At 40.7% G+C, this 10862-nt stretch overlaps 1 protein-coding gene across 14 annotated transcripts in view; it reads left to right on the forward strand.

The window, feature by feature from the left end:
* ASH1L (ASH1 like histone lysine methyltransferase) overlaps positions 1 to 10862 on the forward strand; it is a 133424-nt gene that overhangs the window by 119327 nt on the left and 3235 nt on the right. For 10 of the 14 annotated variants that reach the window (XM_036343760.1, XM_036343764.1, XM_036343766.1 and 7 more), the window contains 7 exons: positions 1250 to 1340; positions 1766 to 1904; positions 2022 to 2194; positions 2753 to 2919; positions 5794 to 5834; positions 6663 to 6964; positions 7307 to 9790. In XM_036343760.1, the coding sequence (XP_036199653.1) occupies positions 1250 to 1340; positions 1766 to 1904; positions 2022 to 2194; positions 2753 to 2919; positions 5794 to 5834; positions 6663 to 6964; positions 7307 to 7398 (1005 nt within the window). In that variant the 3' untranslated portion in view covers positions 7399 to 9790. Of the gene's footprint in view, positions 1 to 1249; positions 1341 to 1765; positions 1905 to 2021; positions 2195 to 2752; positions 2920 to 5793; positions 5835 to 6662; positions 6965 to 7306; positions 9791 to 10862 lie in introns of those variants that run through there. The other 4 variants (XM_036343762.1, XM_036343761.1, XM_036343765.1 and 1 more) reach the window with 3 other exon arrangements.

A 10862-nucleotide genomic window follows, 5' to 3' on the forward strand; every position in this document is an offset into this window, starting at 1 on the left:
TCACTCAACCTCTGAGCCTCAGTTTCTTTTCTTTTTTTTAATATATTTATTTATTGATTTTAGAGAGGAAGGGAGAGGGAGAGATATAGAAACATCAATGATGAGAGAGAATCATTGATCGGCTGCCTCCTGCACGCCCCCTACTGGGGATCGAGCCCACAACCCGGGCATGTGCCCTTGGCCAGAATCAAACCTGGGACCCTTCAGTCCACAGGCCGATGCTCTATCCACTGAGCCAAACCGGCTAGGGCAGCCTCAGTTTCTTTACTTTACATTGAGAGTAATAATTCTGCCCTTCCTTTCTTAGGAGTGGGATCAAAGAGAAAATAAAATAGCTAGAAATATATGGAAGGAATGGTACTCTATAACACTATGGTGGGTTTTTGTGTGTATGCATTTGTTTTTATTGATTTTTAGAGAGAGAGGAAAGGAGAGGGAGAGATAGAAACATCAATTAGAGAGAAACATCGATAGACTGTCTTTTGCACGCCCCCTACTGGGGTTCGAGCCCGCAACCATGTGCCCTGATCCAGAATCGAACCTGGGATCTCTTGGTGCATGGGTCGATACTCAACCACTGAGTCACACCAGCCAGGCAAAACTATGGTTTTTATCAACAATCAGCTATTTATAAAAGAAGTAGCTTGTAAAGTCCAAAACTTGGGTACTCTAAATACCACTTGTGTTAGGCAGTGTTTAAATGAAAAAAGCACTGGACTCAGAGTCAGCAAAGGTTAGCCTTAGCCAAGCACTCCAGGAAAGACTGTCGATTAATTTGCCCAAGTTATTATATGGGCTTTTGGTCTTAGCTCTGCCATATTTATGTCTGTGATATTTTTTTTTAACAGTGGTGCTGTTGTTATTTTGAGTAGAGAGTTCTTTGTTGTGAGGGATGCATTGCAGAATATTTGGCTTTATGGCCCTTGGGCACTAAATACTATAGTAACCTCCCCCAGTTGTTGTGACCAAGTTCCCCTTCAAATGCTCTCTAGATGGTACAGAACCACCACACAATTAGTGCTTCATAGCATATAGTTTGGGGTACTTAGCCTGTCCATTTTGTCCTCTACCTTCATTTTCCCAGTTGCTTTCATCTTTTATTATATATCTGTGATGTATTGAAATGACTAAACAGTAAATTTTACTTGGTTGGGAATTCTTAGTTTTAGTTATCTGCGTCTTGAATAGAGATCAGCAGGCTGGATGTAGTAGGCCCAGCCCTTATCCATTGGCTTTGTGCTCTTATCAGGAGGTACCCATGATTCCTCGGCCCCACTATGCCCAGCCTGGATGTGTCTACTTCATCTGTTTGCTCCGAGATGACTTGCTTCTTCGTCAAGGTGCGTACACGGGAGCTGACCCTACGTCAAAGCAGACCTTTCTGAATAGTAGGAGGTGTCAGCTGTCTGCATAATAGTCATTGTCTCCATATGACCATTAGTAGCAATGGAATAAAGGTTTTTGTATCTTTCAGTCCTTAGGCTTACATGCACTTCCCCTCCACCAGATAAAACTAATGTGGCGAGAACAGGGTCTTATAAAGCTAATTATAAGACTAGAAAGGACGTGTAGGATTCTAAAAGATGGAAGACCTCCCTCAGCTCATTCTCATAGTCTAGAGTTGATTATCACCATTAGACTGCTGGTTGAATTTATTGTTTTAGATTTTAACTTCTTTCTATGTAGACCTGGAGCCAGACCAATGGATGCCTAACAGAATTGATGCAGAAATGATTTTAACCTCCTGTGTTCTCTGCCTTCCTAGGTGACTGTGTATATCTGATGAGGGATAGTCGGCGCACGCCTGATGGCCACCCAGTCCGTCAGTCCTATCGACTGTTATCTCACATTAACAGAGATAAACTTGACATCTTCCGAATTGAGAAGCTTTGGAAGAATGAAAAGTATGTGTGGAGGACTTATCTCTTTTCTTCCAGCTGTGCCCCATCTGCACAGAGCTGAATAAGCACCAGGATCTTGCTAACCAGCTAAACCTCTCTCTTCTCTTTTTCTGTTTTTAGAGAGGAACGGTTTGCCTTTGGCCACCATTACTTCCGGCCCCATGAAACCCACCACTCTCCGTCCCGTCGGTTCTACCACAACGAGCTGTTCCGGGTGCCGCTCTACGAGATCATCCCCCTGGAGGCCGTCGTGGGGACCTGCTGCGTGCTGGACCTCTACACGTACTGTAAAGGTAAGGGGTCTGGGCAACGTCAGAAATCACCTCCTATCGTCTCTGTTTCATAAAAGATTGTCCAAGGCTAGTCAGAGAGCTAGACTGTATTTTTTTTCTTTCTTTTACCTAGTGCTTGGTATTGAATAATGTCAATTCTCTTTTTTATTTTTTTTTCTGTAATACTGTATAGTTAGCACTTTGTTAGTATTTGTGGGATAAAGTGTTCATTGCCAGATGTGCTTTCCTTATTTGTACTGCCTTTCTTTTCCCATAACTTCCCCATATTCTGCTCTGTTTTTCCTCCAAATCTTTCTTCAAAAATCCCTGCAGCACTTTATCTACATTTCTGGTTTCTTTCCATCCTATAGTATCCCCAACATGCTAGACACCCTTTTTCCTTTCTTGTTGCTAGTGTCTGAGAATTCTCCTTTCTCCTGCAGTCACCAAATGGTTAGTAATAGATGCAGTGTTTCCCTCTTAAAGAGTCTAACTGCTCTCTCAGTGGTGTGGGGTAGTCTCTGGGCAGCTCGGGGAGAGAAGGGAAATAGGGTTATTTAACAGTGTTTGGACCCATAGGAAGACCCAAAGGAGTGAAGGAGCAAGATGTGTACATCTGTGATTATCGGCTTGACAAGTCAGCACACCTGTTTTACAAGATCCACCGGAACCGCTATCCTGTCTGCACCAAACCCTATGCCTTTGATCACTTCCCCAAGAAGCTCACTCCCAAAAGAGATTTCTCTGTAAGTCTCCTTTCTCTCCTAATTGTACATGTCAGGACAATGTAGTTCATACATGGAATTCACAGAGTAAGAATTCTCAAGTGGCATCCTGTTTCCATCCCACACTCTGGAAATCTTTATTTCTGTTTGGGATGTTTGAGCAGCATAAATACATTTATTCTGCATTTCCTGGCATGAGCTGTGTCTCAGGAAATTTTTTATTTCCTGATTACACATTAGTCGTTTTTTTCTCTTTTTTCTCTCTCAACTCTTTAATCTAATCTTTGCCCTTGAGCCCCATATTGTAGTTGTTTTTTTTTTGGTTTTTCACATTCATAATTTTAAGAAGCAAGTAGAATCAAGAACGCTGAGAAACCTTTTGTGAAAAGTATTCAGTGCTTTTCCTTTTTGTCCCTGTATTTAAAATGTAAGGCATCATTATATAAAAATTTTAAAGTACAAAGCATTAAGAAGAAAAATTATAAGCCCTGGCCAAGTAGCTCAGTTGGTTAGAGCAGGGGTCCTCAAACTTTTTAAACAGGGGGCCAGTTCACTGTCCCTCAGACCGTTGGAGGGCCGGACTATAGTTTAAAAAAAAACTATGAACAAATTCCTATGCACACTGCACATATCTTATTTTGAAGTAAAAAGACAAAACGGGAACAAATACAATATTTGTATTTGCATGTGGCCCGAGGGCCGTAGTTTGAGGACCCCTGGGTTAGAGGGTCATCCCAATACCCTGAGGTTGCCAGTTCAATCTCCGGTCAGGGCACATACAAGAAGCAACCAATGATGCAGGCTCCTCCCCAGCCTGGGCCTTGGTCAGGGCTTGTGCAGGAGGCAACCAATCAATGTGTTGTCTGTCTTTCCCTCTACCACTCTCCGTAAAAATCAATGGGAAAATATCCTGGGGTGAGGAGTAACAAAAAGAAAAAGAAGCAGCAACCAATGAATGCATAGATAAGTGGAACAACAAATCAGTGTTTCTCTCTCTCCCTCTCCCTTTCTCTCTCTCTCTCTCTCTCTCTCTCTCTCTCTCTCTCTCTCTCTCTCCTTCCTTCTCCCTCTCCCTCTCCCTCTCTCTTCTTTTCCCTCTTCTTCTCTCCCTCTCCTTCTCTCCCTACCTTTCTGTCTCTAAAATCAATCAATAAATTTTAAAAATACATACAACCATGCACTACATAACAGTGATGGCCCCATAAGATTATAATGAAGCTGAAAATTTTCTGTCATCTAGTGACACTGGAGCATCATAGCTCAATGCATTGCTCAGATGTTTGTGGTGATGCTAGTGTAAACAAACCTGCTGTGCTGCCATTCATATAGAAGTATAGCACATACAATTGTATGCAGTACATAATACTTGATAATGATAAATGACTGTTACTGGTTTATGTATTTACTATACTGCACTTTTATAGTTATTTTAAAGTGTACTGCTTCTGCTTATTTTTTAAAAAATTGCTGTAAACAGTATCCCATGTTATACCAGCAGCAGCCTCACTCATCTCATGTTTACATTTTTATTGCATCATTTTCTCATGCTTGATTTAAACTTTGTGTTGTTTTATAAGCTTGGTATAGCCTAAGTGTAAAGTGTAGTGTTTATAAAACAATAGTTTACAATAATGTTCTAGGCCTTCACATTCACTCCCCATTCAGTCACTAACTCACCCAGAGCAACTGCCAGTCCTGCAGCCTCTATTCATTGTAAGTACACTATACAGGTGTACCATTTTTTAATATTTTACACTGTATTTGACTGTAACTTTTCTATGTTTACATATACAAATACCATTCTGTTACAGTTGCCTACAGTATTCAGTATAGTAACATGCTGCTGTATAGGCTTATATCCAGGAGCAATAGGCTAGCCCAGTGGTTGGCAAACTCATTAGTCAACAGAGCCAATATCAACAGTACAATGATTGAAATTTCTTTTGAGAGCCAAATTTTTTAAACTTAAACTATATAGGTAGGTACATTGTTATTAACTTAATTAGGGTACTCCTAAGGCTTAGGAAGAGCCACACTCAAGGGGCCAAAAAGCCGCATGTGGCTCGTGGGCCGCAGTTTGCCTACCACGGGGCTATACCATACAGCCTAGGTATGTAATAGGCTAAACCATCTAGGTTTGTGTAAGGGCACTCTATGATGTTCACACAACAACAAAATGACTTAACCATGCATTTCCCATCATTAAGCAGCACATGACTGACTGTATTATCCCACTACCCAGAAAATAACTACTGTTAGCATTTTTATTATCAGCCTTTTTTTTATTGTATTTTTTTTTTAAATTGTTGTGAACATACTCCTCTGATTATTTTATGCCATTCATCATTCCATAAAGATTTTGGTCACCCATTCATCTATTTGCTATAATGAAACCCTGGATTAGCTCTTCTCATCCTTCTCTCTTCTTGTAATTGGGCCTGTCAAAATTCATAGCTGTCATCCTGGAATGCTTAGAGGTAATCTAGCCAGAAAGCAAACCTTTATGTCCCTGTTTTTTCTATTATTAATTTCATATTTCTCTACACAGTATTTATTTTATATTCTTTCTACCCACAACCAAGCCCTGCCTCTCATCTAGATTTCTCTGGTCCTTCTTGCTCAGACAGCAGCTCACTGATTAGCTTTGAAACCCCAACCTTAACTGCTTAAAAGTTGGGATGGGGCAAAAAGAACCGTGAGCCTAGCGGTCTACAGATTAATAGAAGTACTGAACTTCTGACTTTAAAACATAGTCACCCAGCTCGTAAGGGCTTCAGCCCCATTTTTTTTCTTCCTTTACCTCCTCACCTCTCTATCGTGAGTTAGCCCCAGATCGTATGATTCAGCTTTGTCAGCTTCTAGTGTACACTCACTGCTTCCTTTTCTTTTCTGCAGCCTCATTATGTCCCAGACAACTACAAGAGGAACGGAGGACGGTGAGTCCCATAGGGATATGAAGAGCTTAAGGGGTTTTTACCAACAACCCCTAAGATTGGGGGTTCTCTGACAGAGTAGCCCAATGTTGTGCCAACAGTAAGGGCAGAAAGGGAGATTTTGCAAGGATTACAGATAGAGAAGAAGAGAATTTGGAACAGAACTCCATACAGATTAAGAAAAGTCTCTTTTTTAGATGTCTGCAAGCTTTGCCCATTACTCCAAAGTTTATCAACTTTTAAGACCATTGTCAAGGCACAGTTTTAGCTGAACAGTTTGAGTTTGTAATTTTTATTTATGTTTGCTTTGTATATAATGGATATTCTTAGAAAAAGAGCACAAAAGTCTTGTCTTCTTTTTCTGTTGAATGGTGGCATAGCAACTGCTTTACCTACTTCAGTAGCTTACCCTAAGGGAAAAAATACTGGATAATAGATGTGAAAAAGTTTAGGAAAAGTAAAAACTTCATTTAAATACTTACTGTAGTTGGACTACAAAGTTGTACATACTTCTTCTCTATACTCATGAAGCATTCAGAACTAGCTAAGCAATTTTACCAGCTCTGGTATATTTTATGAATTTGTTGGATTTCTGAAAGAAAGAAGAAAAATTGAACTTTACAAATCAAAATTAAATTTCAGAGAAAAGTAATTGTTTGTTCAAATAATAATAAAGTAAAGACCAGAGCCAAGTTCCTGACCTATTGAGCCACGGTTGTAACAGCTTGGCTTCAGTGTCTCAAGCCACCCTGAGGTCTCTTCCCTTCATGCCCTATCCAACCCCAAGTGCCCTTCTCAGCCTTACTCTAAGTTCACGTATCCTTCTGGCAGATCGTCCTGGAAGTCTGAACGCTCAAAGCCACCCCTAAAAGACTTGGGCCAGGAGGACGATGCTCTGCCCTTGATTGAAGAAGTTCTGGCCAGTCAGGAGCAAGCAGCCAACGAGATGCCCAGCCTGGAGGAGCCAGAACAGGAAGGGGCCACTGCCGAAGTCAGTGAGGGCGGAAAAAAAACAGAAGAGAGTAGTCAAGAAGCTCAGTCAGCCTGTACCCCTGAAGAACGACGGCATAACCAGCGGGAACGACTCAACCAGATCTTGCTCAATCTCCTTGACAAAATCCCTGGAAAAAATGGTAAGAAGAGTCAGGCTAAAATCTAGGATTTAAGGTAAATAGAAAATTAGGGAGATGGAATGAAAAAAAACAACTTCTAACTACTGGTCCGGAATGGAATGTATTCTAAGAAAGTGGCATAGTTCTTTAATGGGCCTGCCTTTAGTTATATTTGGGGAATGAAACTGTGGGAGGTGAGATGCTCTCCTTCCTAGAGACTAGCTTTTATACCTAGCTGGAGGAAGGCCTAAATTGCTTATAGGTCAGAAAAGCAATCATTGAAGTCCTCTGATCTGAGAACTCAGATCTGGAGTAAGGAGTAGGCCAGTGGTATTTGATCAGCCTCCTTGGTTCTGTTTTCAGCCATCGATGTGACATACTTGCTGGAGGAAGGATCAGGCAGGAAACTGCGAAGGCGTACTCTGTTTATCCCAGAAAACAGCTTTCGAAAGTGAACCTCAAAGAATGAGAACCTCAAGCATCTGAGATCCAGTGGAGCTAACAGTCCTGCCTCCTGTTCTCTGAGTGTAGACAGGAGTGGGAAGGGTCCATCCAGCAAGGGGAATGGGGCCATGACGTTAACATTAGGTACTTAATAAACCTTGGAGCTTGTAGAGAGGAAGAGGAAGGGGATCTGTCTAACCAGTTCAATTTAACTTGTTTTCCTCTCCATGGCTTCATCCAGAAGGTTAATAATAACGTAGGGAGGAAGGCAGAGCACATTGAGGATGACCAAAACTTTTTGGTACTTTATAACACTTGCCCCTCCCCCAGCTTGGGTTTTTCTGTCATCCTCTGATCCCACAAGCACTGCTAAGAAGCTGCTTCCTATACCCAGGTATAACTCAGAATCCAAAGGGGTAGGGCCAGGAACCCCACCACCTACCCCATCTGCTTTCTGTAGGCTCCAAGAGCTATCCCAGAGACCTGAGACAGAAACAGTAGCTGGGCCTCTTTCCAGATCCCCGATGAGGAAAGTTTCTCCTTTCTTGCCCAACAATGTCAAAGTAAAACATGAGTTGATAACTCAAAGCACTTGTAACTGCTGCTCCTCTCCCTACATCTACTCCCCAAAATAGAATCATGGAATAGGGAAGGCCCCCATGGGGTCAGAGGGCACAGTACTTAGAATTATCTTCGTTTTAACCTGCCGAACATATTTTTTTCTGACGAGGCCAGGCCTCCCCCCAGCACATGTACAGTTTATGCACTGTGGTTTGTGTGTGTCTGCTGTGCTGTGCGAATGAAGATTCATTTCAAAATAAAATCATTTTAAAACCTATATAAAAATGAACTCTAACCCCCACGAAACAAAAATCACTACAAAACTGTTGAACAGTATTCACCTATCAGAGTATTTGTTGTGAGTGTAGATTATCAATTCAAAACACTACTCTTGTTTTCTTAATTGTACAGTTTTCAATTTTTATCTCTTAAAGAGACAGTGTATTCTCCCTACCCCTAGTTCCATCTTTCCTCCACCCTCCTGATCATCAGGAGGGATATCCAGGGTGTTTCCTTCCTTCCCATTCTCTGGGCCAGAAGTTACCAGACAATAATGTCTCTTTAAAAATAAAATTTAAAAAGCTTTGCTTTGTTGTCTTCTCAGACATACATATGCATATAAGTTTTAGATGTTCTTATAAGAGAAAAAATGTTTTTTAAATGTGCCAAGTTGTATGTGTATATATGTGTGTGTGTGTGTGTGTGTGTATACACACACACGTATGTGTGTGTATATATATATGTGTGTGTGTGTATATATATATATATATATCTGCTGCGTGATTAGCAAGCAATACAATAGTAAACCAGTCCTCATTACTTTTTTCTAATACTGGACCAATGCTGTCCTAATTGTACATTTTCCCTTATGATGACGACACTCTGACTTGTTTAGGTAGAAACATTGACCACCTTCCATTCCATTGAATCTTTTTTCCTTTTTATTCTTTCTGTGTCAATCTTGAGGAATAAACAAAAGAGACCGGGGATGCCAAAGATCCCCTTGAACAGAAAAAAAGCAGAATAAATATTTTATTAAAGAAAAAAGAGAATTAAGAAAATAATTTGGAGTATTTTCTTACTGTAGAGAAGCACTGTACATTACTGAGAGACCTGGGTATAAGATACTCACGTGTGGAGCTGGAAACATCGCATGTCCAAGCCCATTTGAGTGGTTTCTTTTTTGGTTTTCATTTCAGGGAGCCGGGGGGGAGGGGGGAGGGAATAGGGGCACTTTGGGAGTCTCCTTTTAGTCAAAAGCAGGAAAGTTACAAGAAAGAGTTTAAAATTCAATATTTCCTTTAATAGTGTTAAACACTAAAATTTTAAAAAAGTCAAAAAAAGAAAAAACTTTGTAATATGTGTGAACAGAAGCAAAAGACACTACGCTCTGTCATTTTATCTTTCTTTTGTTGAAAGACTAAAAACTGAAATGTTTTTTAGACAATCAAATGTTAGGTAAGTGCAAAAACTTGTTTTTTTCTTACTTGTGTAGAGATTAATGCCTTTTTTTATTTTTCAGTTATTTTATAATAACGAAATAAAAAGATCCCCCTAGCTGCCAGGTGGGTTTTGGTGTTTGAAATGCGGGGCAAAGCACTACATCACTGCAAATAGATACAGTTAGTCTGCATGTCTGTAGGCTGTGTGATTGCGGAAAATATAAATGCTGCTAATATATTTCCTTTTTACAAAAGCATATCTAAATAGATGATTGTTTTGATGTTAATCTTTGTAAATTATGTATTACCAATTTTAACATTGGATGTAATTGCATAAAAAGCTTGCATCTCAAATCCTTAAAAGTCTAGTATTAAATGGAAAAAACTTTTCCTAACTACAGAGTGGTGAGCTTGCTATTTTTTCCTCTTTCCTATCCTCCATTTATCTTCCAGGATCTTCTCCATCCTGTTTCCAAAAAGATCCTTTTAAAACCATATCATCAGGCCCTAACTGGGTGGCTCAGTTGGTTGAAGCATTGTCCTGTACACCAAAAAGGTTGAGGGTTCGATTCCCAGTAAGGGCACATATCTTAGGTTTCGAGTTCAATCCCTGGTCAGGGCATGTACAGGAGGCAGCTGATGGATGTTTCTCCCTCTCTCTCTCTCTCTCTCTCTCTCTCTCTCTCTCTCTCTCAAATCTGAAACTTTAGAAATCATTGCCCCCCCCCCAAAAAAAAAAATCAAAGTAGTCTTTCATATCTAGTGTTTTATAATTTCAAACATTATAAAAATAAAACTTTTGCAGTGGCAATTTCTGTAAACTTGAGTACTCCTAATATAACTAGGAATCCCCAGAGGCTCTCAGAATCTAGTTGGTGAAACATCACCCTAGAAAACATCTGAAATGCAAACTGAGGTCAAAATTGAAAGGGCAGCTAAACACAAATGTAAATTTAAAGCAAGGAGCAGATTGATATGAATTGGCCAGGAATGGAGTTTAACAATAAGTCTTCAACACCCTAGCCGGTTTGGCTTGGTGGATAGAGCATCAGCCTGCGGACTGAAGGGTCCCAGGTTCATTTCCAGTCAAGGGCACATGCCGGGGTTGCGGGCTCGATCCCCAGTGGGGGGTGTGCAGGAGGCAGCCGATCAATGATTCTCTCTCATCATTGATGTTTCTATCTCTCTCCCCCTCTTCCTTCCTCTCTGAAATCAATAAAAATATTTTTAAAAAATAAGCCTTGCCCTAGCTGGTTTGGCTCAGTGGATAGAGCGTCAGCCTGCGGATTGAAGGGTCCCAGGTTCGATTCCGGTCAAGGGCATGTACCTGGGTTGTGGGCACATCCCCAGTAGGGGGCACGCAAGAGGCAGCTGAATCGATGTTTTTCTCTCTCATCTATGTTTCTGACTCTCTATCCCTCTCCCTTTCTCTCTGTAAAGAATCAATGAAATAGCCGAAACCGGTTTGGCTC

The sequence above is a fragment of the Myotis myotis genome, unplaced genomic scaffold, assembly GCF_014108235.1.
Source record: "Myotis myotis isolate mMyoMyo1 unplaced genomic scaffold, mMyoMyo1.p scaffold_m19_p_18, whole genome shotgun sequence".
NCBI lineage: Eukaryota > Metazoa > Chordata > Mammalia > Chiroptera > Vespertilionidae > Myotis > Myotis myotis.